Source organism: Fulmarus glacialis, unplaced genomic scaffold (genome assembly GCF_000690835.1).
Source record: "Fulmarus glacialis isolate BGI_N327 unplaced genomic scaffold, ASM69083v1 scaffold12811, whole genome shotgun sequence".
NCBI lineage: Eukaryota > Metazoa > Chordata > Aves > Procellariiformes > Procellariidae > Fulmarus > Fulmarus glacialis.
Genome location: NW_009193503.1, coordinates 184,458 through 200,347, shown reverse-complemented (window position 1 = coordinate 200,347; position 15,890 = coordinate 184,458). Strand labels below are relative to the sequence as shown.

Below are 15,890 nucleotides of genomic sequence, written 5' to 3'. Positions count from 1 at the left end.
GAAGTACATGAGTAATAGGCCTTTTGAAGTACAACATAACAGTAGAATTTAATGTTTGCCATTTTAATTAAGAAAAGATACCAAATGAACAGAAAATCAACAGCATAATTATCTTAGGCTGTAAGTCAAGATATTTATTTTAAAAATATAAAGCTTTTGTTATTATCACCACTCTATTATTATTTACTGTTAACATTCCAACATTTCTTGGTTCTAGTAAGTGAGGAAATTTAAAATACACATCTATAGTTTTAGCCCACTCAAAATTGGGAAAGAACAGTGATTTGGTAACTGTATGTAACAGTATGGTGGTGTTTCAGAGGACAATGATGGAGTTAATTTGTGTGAAAATTCGCTCACTACAATAAGCCTATGAAAAATTCTTGAAAGTAATCTCAAGGCAGTTTTGTGATTGCCATTTGATTGAATGCAAGAGTCATCCTTTACATAAAAATGCAGGATTACAATAGAAAGGCATTTCATCCACTTTACCAGACTTTAATTTATATCAAAAAAAAGACAAGAATCTGTTGAGGTATTTCACCTTTATAGCTAACTTGAATCAGGGTCTATTTTCTTCTCATAAGTTCCAAAGAAGTGCTGTTTTAAAAGGAACTTACTAACTTCACAACTAAAGAAGCAATTTTTTTCTTCTGCATCCAGATTGATGTTTCGTTCTCCCCTTGCTGACCTCACACTGTTTACATAGTTTTGTTGGTTTTCTTGAGGTGTGAGATTTTGAGTACAACATGAAACTGAAACTGAAAACTAAACTTGGGAAGTAATTGTTGGGACCTGCTGCAGAGATAACATACGGGTTTGAAATTAATTTTATTTGAAAAGTTTCAATACAATATGTTGTTTTTATTTATCAAAGTGTTATGGCTACTTATTAGTCAAGCCAAGGATATAATCTTGATACTCAGTATCTTCAGTGAGAGTTCGATGTTTCAAACATCCATATCGCTAGTATTAAGAAAGATCAAATACCAGTTTGGCATTAACTTGCCTTGTTCTTTAAGATGCTGTCAGAATTCAGATATCATATATCCTTACTTAAAACATTTTGTATTCAGATGAACTTCCAGGCTCTTTGCTTTAAAGGTATATTATTAGCTGTAGTTGCTTAGGCGGTCATTCTTTTCTTTGTGATAACATCTTCCTTCTGTATCATATTTACACAATAGCATTCAAGAGTTGACAATCTGTATTTGTGATTAAAAGCTGAAATGTATTAAGGGTAAAGTACAAATGGACAGACTGATATGGGTAGAAAAAAGCAGATCTACTAATCATACAGTGAGACCCTTCTGAAAGAATGACATAAGAGACCAGTAAAAATGATCTGTTTGTTAGATGGCTTTCTGAAAATGTCAAGCATACCTGGTTTCTTTAGGGCCACTTTTTCAGAGACTTTTTAAGCCTCACAAAGTTGTCTTGTATGTCTTTCAGCATCCCTCAGATTTCTAGCCAGACGATAGGTCTGTGGGAAGACAATGCTGGCATTTGCTTCTCTTAAGTACTCTTTAATATGCTCCTGCTATGTCTCTTAGCCAAATTTCTATGCCTGACATCTCAGTTTTCTTTCTTGAACATTTTGCGGTCTGCCTTAGCACCATATACCTCAATTTATGGCATGAAAGACATTTAATCTTGTTTGTGGATGAATTGTATAGCAGATAACATTTGGGGCTTTTTGTTTCTGTTTAAAAACGTAGTTGCTAGCTTTTCTGTGTTGTAGACTTTTCATGCTGACACGTATCCTGTCAGTAAATTTAATAGATGTGCTTTTTCCTCTAAGGTGCTTTATTTTTGTAGAAATATGATACATTAGGAGTAATTTGAGAGTCAGTTCCTGAGTCTAAACTAGCTATCAATCTGGAATGTGTTCTGTCCTAATCCAGACGTGAAGTTAATTGTTTATAATTAATCCCTTTTATGCTAATCATCTCAAACTTTAACAATTTTAACAATTTTTGTTTGATAACAAAAATCACCTGGAGAGCAAGGAAAGAAGTTTATTTCCATTTTACAGGCTGGCAAATTGGAGGGCAGAGAGAAATGAGCTAGTAATGGTAAGAAACCAGTGGCAGGGATTGAAAGTAGATCATTTGCCTTGGGCCTGCTTTAACTGATATGGAACAGCTATTGTTACACACTAAAAGGCTTCAGGCAGTATAGCTGTATTTATGCTCTATTGGTTATGTCTGCTGGTGATGTTCGCTTCATATTCAAAGGTATGAGTCAGCTTCCCAAAACATTTGAGCAGGAGACATGATGAATGCTCATGAATCAAAGGCTGTTATAAAAGCAGAGGCCTTGGGCCAGAAGGAGTTGGAAACCCTTTGAAAGCTGAACACTCAGCCTTCATGGGAGGGAGTGCCATGTGATGCTAAAAAGCATCCTCTTTGAATCATTGAGTGGTGCTGATGTGCCTCAGAGGGAATGTGATTGTTTCGATGTAGGTATCCTGTGCAGTGACGTCAATGTGAAGGATGGACTCCTTGCAGTGTCTGGGGTGAACCAGGGCACCTCTGGGAATAGAAGTTAACAAATATGTATGCCCATATATAAATATACCCAAATTTAAATAGCTAGGGCTCATTGTAAGAAAGAAAAATATTAAAAATAAGATCCATTGGTCTCACTGTTGTTGCAGTTGACTGTCTTCTATTTCTCAGGCATTTCTTTTGTTTATTTTTTTCTAATGAGTATTGTGGAAATTCTTCAGAGGATTTTATCTGTCTGTTAATGCAACTTTCATGTAGAATTGGAGCATATTAGGGAACAATACAAGGACATTAAATGAGCGTAAATCTTCATGGATTTTAATCAATTGGCCTGATTTATTCAAAATTCTACATATCTTGTCAATAATTACACTTTAAAACTCATATTAGCAAAAGTTTTAGTAGTGCAAAACTTTGAAGTTGTATGTAATGATTAATGGAGAGCTGCATAGCACTCTATTTGGAATGTTAACAAACTACTTGGAATTATCTGACTTTGTGTCAGATCAATATGTTTAATGAGTCACGAAAACATTTAGCATGGACACTTTTATGTAGCAGCTAAGCATTCACTTTTCCAAAAGATTTAAGTTACATGAAGCATTTGTAAATGCATTGTGACTTCAGAAATAAGTTGGGTTCGTTGCAGGAAATACAGTGCAAGGCTGTAAATTTCCTAGTTGTGTCTGTTGCGTTTCAGAAATCTCAGGTAAGTTAGCAGTCTGAAATGATGACATTTTCTTGGTGATGATGTTCTGGTGTATTTTTGTATCATTCAGTCCTACATTTCAAAATGCCTGATTTTTCATTCATTGTAATGTATGGCTTTTGCTACCTGTTTTTCTTAAAATCCCCCGTCCCCCCCATTTTTATTTCTATATTTACACCATTTGATAAAGTGTATTGTCTTCATTATTTTGTTCTCCCAAGAAACAGCATGGCATTATAAGAGAGTTAGCTGCATACCAGATTACCTAACCCATGTTAGATTTTGAATGTGTGATATTTCAAAGAAAACGAACTTCTAAATAAGATGAGGGATCTCCAACAGGAGAAGGAAACTTGACTCGATTCGATTGATCTAATTCAGGAAATTTACTGAAGTCTTGTAAATGAAGCCGTTCAAGAGCAGAGTAAAATAAGTGAACTATAATCCATGTTACTATGTTTGAGCTTCACTCTTTGCAAGGAGAGAGCTCTTTGCTTTGTTCCTCCAGTGAGAAATTCTTCATTAGATGATGGAGGAAGAGAAGTACATGAATTTTTTTTTTCTTTATCTCAAAAGTCAGTGTGCATGTGCATTGACTGATATTAGATAGCAAATGATCAAATAGATGATTGATCTAGGAGTGAACTTTCAAAGGAGCATAAGGGAATTTTGTAGCACTCTTACTGAGTTTTGAGGGGAATGGGAATACCTGTTCCCATATTTTATTTTGAAAATCCCACTTTTTACTCTCCCAAGAAAGGTTTAAATCCTAGGAAACAAAATACACAACAATTATACTGCAAATTGGAAAGCTTTCATTTGTATTTATTTAACTCATTCATGGTTTTGTCACTTACGAGACAAGTCTTTCAAAATACATGTGTAAGTCCCAATTTCATCTTCAAAGATGACAGCTTTCTCATAAATAAAACTTAGAGCTAACACGTGAATTTCCTTAGTATCAATACATTACCATACAGCCCACATGCTTCGCAGGTGTCATTGGCAAATTTCTGAGAGCAGAGAAGATTAAAACCTTATAAATCTTTCCATCTGAAGGTACGTTTGTGTGTCAAAGCCAGTATTTCGCTAGAATAAACTTGATGAAAGAATAATTGCAAATCAAGTCCCCGTGTCTATTTTCCTCTCACTAGTGGATACTGTTACAGCCTTATAAACACATCCATGCACATGCATATCTACATCTTCAGGCAGAATACAGGGATTATGGGCTCCTTTCGCTATGCCCCTAATTTGGGTGGCATCAAAGGATGTTCAGTGCTACTTAAAAATTCTTTTAATTCACACTATTTGCAGTAATTGTGTCGTCATGCACTGTGTTTTGGCGTCGTGGAAAGATGGGTGAGAGGGGGAAGAAGAGTCGTAGAGAAGACAGCTTATGTTTAGACAAAAATATCATGCTAATCAGCACAGATGGGATGAGAAATATAGAAAAAGTACATGATAGTTTAATAGGTTTTTGGCAAAATGTGTTGGCTTTTTTTTTTTCTTCTTTGAATATACCTGTCTGTGGCTATAGCTTTTCTGTAACAAAGACCTGAATGATTGTTTTATATTAACGTCTTTGAAGCTAACCATAATGAGCTTAGTTTTTATCTATCTAAATACTGGTACAAAAGTCTTCCAAATACAAAGCTTAATTTTTCTTTAGTTCTTTGTGTTTGGATGGCAAGCTGTGGAACATATTTTTGCACAGTATGAAGCATCTTGGCAGCCTTCTCAGGCCAAGTATTGGTGGTTTTAGAGTTATCTTTGGATCTGTCAAAAGTGCTAATAGGCTTTGTTGAGCTTCTTTAAGTTTCTAATCATATTTGCTTTTTGCTTTTCTGCACTTTTTTATTTAACGATGATTAAGATTGCACTTGAATTCATGACTAATCTAATTTTGCTCTCACATGTGCTTTTTGTATAAGACTGTCTTTATCATATAGCAACCCTTTCATATCTGTAAAAAGCTATTTGGAAACAAGTTCCCTAATTCAGCATTTTTGGGTGTATTACCTTTTCCTCCACCACCCCCCTTTTTTTTAAATTTTTGTGTTTTAGGAAGTGAAAATATCCTTTACAAACAAAAATCCTTTTTTGTTTCCCTTGCACTGTAAAAGCGCCTCATAACATAATGCATTTTGATCAAGTTACCTACCTACCTTTCTAGTTTTGATAGTAAAGATCTTAGAACCACATTATGCTGTTTATTAGAAGACATCTTAATTATTTAGTAAATGATGCATGATTCATGCCACTACAGCATGTGCACAGGGCAATTACATTGGTAATGATGAATAGATAATGTTGCTGGCTGATGGGATGATGTGGGGGATGAAGTGGCTATAGCCTCTTGTGCAGCTTGCTCTGCTTTCTTTTTTGAATTTCAGTTATTTATAATAATTTTTACATAGGTACTTTTTAATATTCTGAGCAGCAAAAGCAAGGAAGAAACCTGTGTTGCCTAGGAAGTGTATATGTAAAGTTTCGGTGATGTTACTTACTTGTGTCTTGGTCTTTCTGTCTGTACTTCAAAGGCAGATTGCAAATGTGCCTTGCTTATGATATTCTACTGCAATTAATTTTCTTTATACTATGTAAACATACTGATCACTCAAGTAAAATTGGATGCTTGAATCCTGCCTCTTCATCAGAGATGGGCATCCACTGAAATTTTCAGAGACAGAGAATTCTCTGTCTCCTTCCTCAGTTTCCCCAGCCCCTCAAGGAAGTGCTTTCTGTCTTCCACCAAGGGGAAACATGTGTCTGAGTGCATGAAGTGAGCAGTTCAGACAACTTTTGTAACTGTTTTTAGCTTGTGTGTTAAATGCCCATGTGTATTTCTAATTATCAGAATTGTTCTGGCATAGACATTGCATTGTTATATGCAAATTGTCCATTAAAAAACCTGTTTTTATTGTTGGGTTGTATGACTTTTTTTCTTTTATTATTTTTTTTAGTACTTTATCAGGCAGCTTTGATGTTTCCATAGAAGTGACAGAATATATTTTTTGTCAGAGAAGTATCTTATATTTAAGAAGCTGTATGTGAAACATCATCAATGTTAATATGCCAATACCTAGCTCCCCAAAAGTTAGGGGAAAGATGTTGCAATTAAAAAGTACTCTGACATAAGATGACATACTGCTTTCTTTCGTTAAGCCACGTACTGGATGTAGTGTAATAGGAGGATGAAATCTGTGTTGTTTTTTTTTTTTTGTTAAGGACACTTATTTTTGTAATATCATGAATCAAAAATTATTTTCTCTCTTCCCAGAGAAATCTGACAGAGTATTTTGTAGCAGTTGATGTCAACAACATGCTGCATCTCTATGCCAGTATGCTGTATGAACGCCGCATCCTCATTTGTTGTAGTAAGCTGAGCACTGTAAGTAAAATGCAGAATAATTTCTTCTATTCACAGTACTTTTTAAAAAATGACAGTCATATATAGGAAATTATATGATGATCTCTAGGTCCCCCTTCCAACCTCAGGTATGCAACCTCGACTCAATTCTGTGGTTCTGTGCAATGATTTTGCTGAACTTCTGTTGGCCTCTCATGTTCAAATGAAAAAGGCTTTTTTGGATACAGGAATTCTTGGGGTTGTTTGGTACATAAATGTACAAACATTTCTGCTGTAGTGAAGTCCCTTTTTCATAATTTACTTGACAGGAAAAAAAAATAGATAAATGATACTGTCAAATGGATGTTCCAGTGACCTTCTCTGGGTGGACCGAAGGAGTGGGCTAAAATACATTGACAATCCACATTTTTGCAGTTTTATTTGATAAGGTGCAGTCTTAATGCTACTTAAGCTTCATCAAGGGTCTGAGAGATGAAAGCTACTGCATGCTGTAGAGTACTCTTTTCTAAAAATGGCTGGACATCAAAACAAGCACACAGCTTGATTTAGTTCAAAGTTTTGTGTTATGCATTTCAAGGTTTATCAGTCAATAAGATTGTGATTTTCTTTATATAAGAAAATGTTAAGTTTTCATTCTGTTTGCTCTGTAAATGGGTATTGATGGCTTTCCTTTATGAATGACGAGCACAAGATGATTTAACCAATTTTGCTTTCTAGTGCTATGGACTAAGTACTTGAGCAATCCTTTCTAAAATACAAGCTTCCATTTTCATTTTGTATGGTATCAACTAGTCTCTCAGTGTATGACCATGACCTACTTTGTGTTTGAGATTAAAACTGCTTCATGGAAGACTGAAATTATGTACATAAAATCATGTAAGAATGGTCTGTCAATACAGGGCAGAAAAATGAAAGAGAGTAAGACTTCATACTTATCTCAGAATAACTATTACAATATTGTTTTGAAAAGTAAGTGAAACTAGGAGAGTTAGAATAATCTGTGGGACCTATTAATAATTATTAAATGTTTACAATCAATCCCACATTTAACCGAAAGAATTTAAGTATTATAAAGTTTAATATCATAGAAAACTTGTAAAATCTTAACTTTTATATCTTCTAAGTGTTCTATGTTCTCCCTACTAAAATAAGCAAAAATACATCCAGGTCTGGTAATTGAATGAAATGAAAAAGAGGTGTGTTTATTTCAGAAACCTAAAGAATGAAAAGAATAGTAAATTATCAGAGAAGAGGAACGAAGAGAATGGCTATCCAAAGCATTTCAAAATTTGTGTGGTTGGTTGGTTTAATCTCTCCCTTTGTGACAGAGCCTGGGAAGAAGAATTACTTACCTGTCACTTTGCCTTCCTTAATGAGCCATTTCGCAAGTAGGGTTGTGTTTTCTTTCCTATCTTTCTGCTATTTCTCTTCCTTTTGCCTCTGTCCAAGATAAAAGCATGTCTGGTTCTTCGGTAGGGAGGGGTATTCATACTGTGTGTTCTTATCTTACAACTTTATATATAAACTGCTCCAAGATTGGAGTGACAGTGTAAGACAGGTTTGAAGTGTTGGGCCAGAGCCAGTGATTCCTTGCCTGCACGCTCTGCTCTGCATGTTCCAGCAGTAGGAACAAGCTGCATTATTTTATTTCAAACTGTGCTCAGCGGAAGCCAAGACCTTGTAACTGGAAACGTACCAAACCGAGAATTCTCAAAGTAAAGTGAGGGTGGTGTGCTGGTGAGGGCGTTTGGTTTCTTTGTTTTTATTTTTTAGTTTTTTAACAAAAAAGTGGAAGGGACCTATTTGCAGTTAACTTCTTGTAACTTTGAGAGACATGGCACACTTCATACTTAAGGCTTAAATTTAATATAAGGTAAGAGAGAGAAAATTAAACAGTCCTGGATAGGAGGTCTTTTATGGTAGAATGAATTCTGTGTTATAATACATCATATCAAATTCAAATTTTGATTTGAGATATTCTTAATATAGTTAGGTTGAATAAGATTTAGAGGTAACTGAATGAAGCTGTGTTTATTAGCTATTTTATAAACCATGTGTACTGAACCTATGGAAGATCTATTGCTGTTTTCTTGGATTTTTTTCTTTTTTTTTTTTCATACAAAAGGAAACTCAATTTCTCAGAATGTTAAAGCAATTATTCATGTTAAATTTCTTTACATATTCTGTGATCTAACTACTCATGAAAAGCCAAATATGAACCAAAATGCATAAAAAAACCTGTGCTTGGCAAAAGACCACCTCCTGGTGGGAGCATGCTGTTGCAAAAATGAAACAGAAGAGCTTTCCTTGCATCCACTATTCTCTCTTCCATCATAACTTGCCCATGCATCCCTGCCTCAACAAGGTATGTTAACTACTTGGGATAAGGGCAGCAGCAGGTTGTCTCTGATTTTAGAAAGCTGGCTTACATGAAGCCTGATGGCTCTTAGAAGATTTAAAACTTGTGACTTTCTGTGATGTTTCTGTCTGGCTCCATCATACCAAGGTGAACTTCTTTACGTAATTTTTCTGTTATTACGGTGTTAGTACAAAGCAAAAAGTACCATTCTGACATGGATACTCTTTTGTTCCTGGGAGTTGAGAGCTTACCGTGTCACTTCTTCCATGTCATTGAAAGCTCTGATACACAACCTCTTATTCCCTGGTTGGTTTCTGACATGCCTCAGAGCTCTGAGGATAAGGAAATGGTGGTCCTTAGGAAAAGACAACATATGATTAATACCATTCACCAAACGTCCTTGTGATAGCTAAGAGCTTGCACAATTCTTGTTCTACAGCAGTCTTACAACTAATGTTTTAAATGTACAAGCTCTTCCTTCCCAAGAGCTCTATTGCTGTCCTCATAACCTGCCAGTGTAGGTCTTGACCTTCATACACAGCCTCTGCTACAGCCCTGCTTTCGCTGTTTAATTCTTATGTAGCTCAGTCTTAAGCTTTCTACTTTATTTTCAGCCCTGAATAATGCAGAAAAACGATCTTACAAACACTGAAAATGTGGTAATTTTTTCCAGTATATATTGCACATTTTTAGCCGTGTACTGCATCTGTACAACTGTGCAGTGTATATGCATCAGGAGAGAGTAAAATGCACTGGAAAATGGCCTACTGTAATTCCACATCAGTTTATAATTTTTATATATACAACAAAATCCTATTGATTTAATTTGCTCAAATAAGGCTTTTAGAGTATTAAATATAAAACTCTGAAAAGTGAATTAGTGAATCAGTGTCTGTCTTACATAGCTATCTTTTTACATTCGCTAGCAACAGCTGCAGCAAGCTGAGGTAGTGGAACTAATCTTATTTCAAAATGCTGGATTCCTATAGTTTTGACAGTTGGGCATTTCTCAGGCTGCCTTATTATTAAGTGCTTGTTTTCTGTATGACAATCACTAATCAGGTGAGGTCTCCAGCAAATATGCTGTTTCTTTTTTATAAGCCCTTATCTTGGCAGAGTTGAAGGACAGTACTGGTGCTTACTCATGGTAGTATGTTATTTGAATTCATGCCAGATAGCAAGGTGGGAGTACATCTCAAAAATAAAGTGACAGGTTCTGCCCAGATGTCTGCAATGTTGAGCATTATGTCTGTTTAATCTTTTCTTGCTGAGTTTTAAAACCAATGGGAAGGGGGCTTGGAAGGGACCTCCTTGGATTACGGAGTTCACTCCTCTACAGCAGCAACCATGTTATATAATAATGCCAGGAAATAATCCATTTGATCCTCATAGAAGCAATTTTTAAGTAAGAATTAAATTTTTAACCAGTATTTTTTCCAGACATCTTTTTGCTTTGGAGAACAGAAACAGAAAACATAAAGGATTTAGGAATACAGTGGAAAAATTGCATTGGGAAAGCATGCTTTTTTTTTTCTGCTCCATATTTTGGAACTAGGCTATGTCTTTCATCTAATCTGTGAGAGAGGAGCATCTTCTCCAGTAGGAATAATATAAAGATAAGTTGAAATATAATGGGATAGGGATAAATCTGTAGTGTTTCATGAGTCATAAATATGGAATAAAGTCAAGATTTCATAGCTTCTGACTTTTGCTTTAAGTAGTATCCTAATATATTAATAGTTCCATCCCATATGGACCATAAGATAATGTTCACCTGATAATAAAAAGCTTTCTCATTGAGAAAGACTGAATGGGTACTTGTTCAAATACTTGCTGTACTCTGTCTGCTTCCAAAGATGCTATTTCCTTAGGACGGTGGTTCAAATCTAGTTTAAATTCTTGCATATTCTCACTTACGGAAACATGTTATCAGCACTGGGATGCTTTTGAGCTTTGTGGATCCTCTTCTCAGGACACTGCCAAATGAAGCATTGCTAAGGTGAGGAGTGACTGTGTAGCTTTCATGGGAAGAGTAAATATGACATTTGTAAAAGAAATCCATGCCTCAAATCTTAAAAATCTTTAGAAATCTGGGTAAGATTGAACAATGTTGAATTCTTCAAAGCTATTAAAGATATTTTTGTGGCATAGGATAGTTTGATCCTCTTGAGGGTAAACAACTGGCTAAAAGTTTGAGGGGAAAAAGGGTGAGAAAAATTATCAGTTTTTGTAATCCTGGAAGTTGCTAAGCAGTCCAACAGTGCTCTATTCTGGAACTTGTTCAATATCCTCCTGAAAACCAATTTTTAAAAAGGGGAGAAAATGTTGTGGCAGTCATTTTGTTGCATAGCATGGATAAATATAAAATAATGCTTATGGGAGAAAACACTTCTAACCATGTAAGTAATCACGGTCTGACTAACTGAAGTAATTATTACGAATCAGAAAGGGATACTGGAGGGTTTTTTTAAAAAGAGAGATCTCGATCTATGAAAATGCCAGCTTATGACTTAGTTGAAGGCTTAGAAGCCAAGAAATTATTATGAAGGGAGTAGAGGACAAAAAAGAGGGCATAATGCCACTAGATATGTTCATGGCTTGCCCACATTGTGAATATTGCATGAGTTCTTATCTACTCCAAATAAAAAAATGATAAAGTAAAACAGTGAAAAGTACAGAAAAGAGTAACAAGAACAAGCAAATATACAAAATAATCTCTCAATTAGGGAAAGCAGAGTAGACTAGACCTCTTCATTCAGTCTGATAAAGATACTAAGGAAGCAGGGAACTTGATAGAAATATAGAAAATCAGGTGTGGCCCTTAGCAGATAAGTAGGAGATGATTTTTTTTATTTATTGTCTCAAAATGCTCAAAACTCAGAGCGCCTATTAAAACTGTAAAGGAATAGGCTCAAAATGAAGAGACGGGGCAGCACTTTTCAATGTGTTTGTTTGAATTCATTGGCACATGAAGTGTGAGCTGCAAGCTGGTGGGGATGGAGAAAATGGAAAATACCAATTTTATTGATGAATGTGTTGGTCAGTGGCTTTCGTAATTTGTGTCTACCACTGTTGGACAGAATACTGGGAGACAAGGGATTTTTGATCTGGCTTAGTAGGCCATTCTTTTTCTTAGTTTTTCCTTGATTTAGGTGATAGGGATGATTGGAACTCAAAAACGTTATTAAACAGACAGATTATTCATATATTTTAGCCACAATAACAATCTCTCTCAGCTAGGTCCAAAGTATAGCTTAAAATTCTGGCTTTTCAACTTGAGGGGTTTTATGTCTGAAATTTTTATCGTTAAAGTGCTGTATGGATTTATAGTCGGCATAATGGATCTTAGGTTCTGAATGATTTTTTTTTTAAATCTGTGTCTGTTTTGAGCTGTAAATTGCAAAGTATGTTTCAGTTCATCTTCATAGTCACTTTTCTGCTTTTGAAAAACACCTGCTTGTGAAGCTGATACCTCACTGTGGTTCTTATTTGAACCACACTGCAGAGAACCACAGTAATTCTCCCAAAAAATCCGTGTTCCTTGGTGCATTCTTATTGCTTATCCAGATCTGTATTGTTCAGAGGCTTAAAAATAACATGTAAAATATGTGCCTGTCTTCAATCTTCTTGCCTAATGACCTGCATTTTAATCAGAAAACCAGGTTCTGTTATTGACAGAAATTGCACTGGCTTTGGCATTGAACATAAGCCAAACTACGTCCAGAGGTGTAGCTAATTTTCCCTGACATGGAGCCTTAAGAGACTGTATTAGCTCATCTAGACCATTTTTTTTTACCAGACTTGGGTTCCCTATGAAATGGTATATAATTCAGTAGTCTGTCTTAATGGAAATTAATAATAATGAGGGTCATCTACTTTTTTTTTTTAAGGTTACACCACATCAAACTGAATTAGGATTAATGTCACGATTTGTGTTTGCTTAGTTTCATCTTGCACAACTTTAGGCTACCACAAGGACCTCAGCCCTTTAGAATTTGTCTTTTCAGTATTTGTAAGCAGTGTTCTCCCTCCTTCCTATTGTCCAGACAAGCATTATATGCTTGATTTCATCGTACTTTCAAATAACTGGTAGGCTTTTGTTGACTATTGTTTTCAAAATGTGTCTCACAAGTGAAACACATTGTAGAACTTGCACTGGGTATCATCTGAGATTAAAAGACACTCTAAACTGCAAAGCACTGTCAGGGTGGATGTGATTGCCTGTCACCTCTTAGTCTTTTCCATTATGTGTCATTTTGTATGAGTATTCTGATTTATTTATTTATTTTCTATTTTCCCAAGTATATGTGTGTGTTCATATCCTCTTCTTATGGTATTTTGACTATAGCTTTTGCTGAGATTTCCTTATTGAGGATTACCACCTTCTCCATTTTAATATCCGCAGTGAATGTGACAAATATCCTGCTTATCTTCTTTTCCAAATTATTAATTATCGTTTGAAATAGGATTGAGAGACGTAATTTCCTCCAAAGCTCTGTGAGGATTCTCCCCACGGCTTGACTGGCACTTGTGTTTGCTATTTGTGATCGTTTTCATTCAGTACTTGCCAACACCAGAACTATTCTGAATGAGTTTTTAAAAATATAACTGCAAAATTCAATGAAATTTCAATGGATTTGGTGAAGGGCAATTAGATAAAAATCCCTTTCAAATAATAAACATTTAATCACTGAGTTTAGTATGATATATTTTTAAGAAACGTATGCCACTCACATTGTATCTTCCAGAGCTCAAATATTTTTTCAGTTTGTGTTATAATTTCAATGCAGTTTTATATTTAATGGATGGTAATTACCAGGATTGAGGGATTTGCCTTTACTATTTTTCAGTTCCTTTTGTGTTTTCATTTCCATGTTTCTGTTGCTTTATGGAACACTGAGTGTTCTTTTCAGGTTTGTTGTATGAATCATGTTCTCAGCTGTTTACAAAGTCAGTCAAATGACAACCACCATAAACCAGTCATGCTTCACCCACCAATACCCCTTTTTTTTATCAAGAGCACTGTGTATTTTGTAATAAAGCATGTTGATAGGAAAGCAGAATTGATTCTTCACTTTTTTTCTTCTAATCTTGCCTTTTTAAGCTTGGTTTTTGTCTTATCTATGATCCTGTTTTAATATGTGTTTTTCAGTTAACTGCCTGCATTCATGGGTCTGCAGCTATGCTCTACCCGATGTTCTGGCAGCATGTTTACATTCCTGTTCTGCCCCCACATCTATTGGACTACTGTTGGTAAGGCTATATATATGTGTGTGTGTATGTATGTATATTATGTATATGTATATATATCACTTAGATTCACAACAGTTTTCAAATTTCTGTATAGTAAGTCTTAAGTCCTCTTATGATGCAACTGTTATTCTAAAAATATATAGGCATATTAAGGAAGCAACCAACCTAGTAAGTAAAAAAATTTATTTTCATGGCAAGATAGAATTGTCTATCGGTATGTTGAAATACTCTAATATGAGTGGTTACTACAGAATGCTGCAACTTTGATATTGTGTAGTTAAAATCTGTGTTCAGCATATCTGTGTTAAATGTTAAAATTTGAATTAAGACTTCAACAGTAGAGGATACAGTGGAGAAGATACTCTCACTTTTCTGCTTTCCGGAACTTCTGTTGGGGAATGGTGGACAAGCACTCTGAGTAATTAACAAAGAGGAAGTTTAAGATGCTGCTGCTTTTAGTTGCTCAGCTGCTAGTTGCTGTTTCCCATGCTCAATTTGTGTGGCTTGCCCTTTTTTTTTCCCTTCCCTTTGTGTACGTAGCACGGAGATGAAGTTTGCCCAGAAAGAGTGGCCTTATCTTAGGCTTCGTAGAGAAGTTAAACTTTCAAGCCTTGTTAGAGAGTTAATGGAATTGTTGCTGGGCATGCAGGGATGGAATTAGTAAGGCCAAAGCTTGGCTGGTGTTAAACTGAGGGACGTAAAGGGTAACGAGAAGCTGTTGCAAATAAGTGGTTTAGAGTTTGCTTAAAGAATCACCGTCAAAGGTATTAACAGAAAATGATTTTAATAGACGTTTATAAAAGCACAACTTAACAGAGTTTGATGGTAAGGTTCATTCTGTCACCTACTACATGGATGAAGCATACAAAGGAAAATTGTGTTAGATTTAAGCTAGAATGATTTATATAGAGACCAAGGACGAAAAGGGTAAGGGAGACCCTCCCGTTGAGTCACGAGATTCAGAGTAGACCCCCTTGCTTTCTAAACTCCTGATGGAGTCTAGGTGCGGCTGGATCAACTCCTAGTCCCAGACTTGGTCAACGATTTATGTCTAAGGGATTAGCATGTGTTTAGCAGCAGTCTGAGGTTCATTCACAGTTTTAAGATAGATCATAAGATTTTAGCAGACTATATTTGCTAGCGGGTACCTCCATCAGTTCACACACAGGCACACAGACACAAAGATAGACAAATACACAAAGGTATACCTGTTAAAAATTCCCCTCGAGTTCAGTGAAATATTCACGTCAAATGTCTTGGCATTTCTTAATGGGCGAGGGGTGGAGCCTCGAGGAGTGTTTCAGCCCAGGTCCCGTCGTCAGTTGGTGACGGTCCTCCGAATATCGCAGACTCGAGAGTTCACGAGCTCTGAGAGGCATCCCACTCAGAGGGAGATGCTGGGCAAAGCCCGCTGTGGTCCAGGAGAGCTCAGAGGGTCTCACTTAGGACCACTGTTCATAGGTTCGCAAGATGATTGGCTTTAGTCATCCGTAAAAATTCTCAAGGTTTCAGTAACAATAATATCGTTCCACTTGAGCTACGACTCAGATAAGGGTATCAGGGGTATCAGGGATGACGAATCCCGCTCTCGTCTCCCACCTGGGCCAGGCAGTAGGAGTACGTTCCCAGCCTCAGCTAAGCAGAGTTTCTGATACGGTCAAGGGGTGGTTGACCGGCAGAATCAAT

General features: G+C 36.0%; 1 protein-coding gene across 1 annotated transcript in view; it reads left to right on the top strand.

The window, feature by feature from the left end:
• DENND1A (DENN/MADD domain containing 1A) overlaps positions 1-15,890 on the top strand; it is a gene marked incomplete at its 5' end in the record, with an annotated part of 209,147 nt that overhangs the window by 88,417 nt on the left and 104,840 nt on the right. Inside the window, 2 exons of the mRNA XM_009587477.1 lie at positions 6,503-6,613; positions 14,104-14,204. Coding sequence (XP_009585772.1) covers positions 6,503-6,613; positions 14,104-14,204 — 212 coding nt within the window. The remainder of the gene's footprint in view (positions 1-6,502; positions 6,614-14,103; positions 14,205-15,890) is intronic.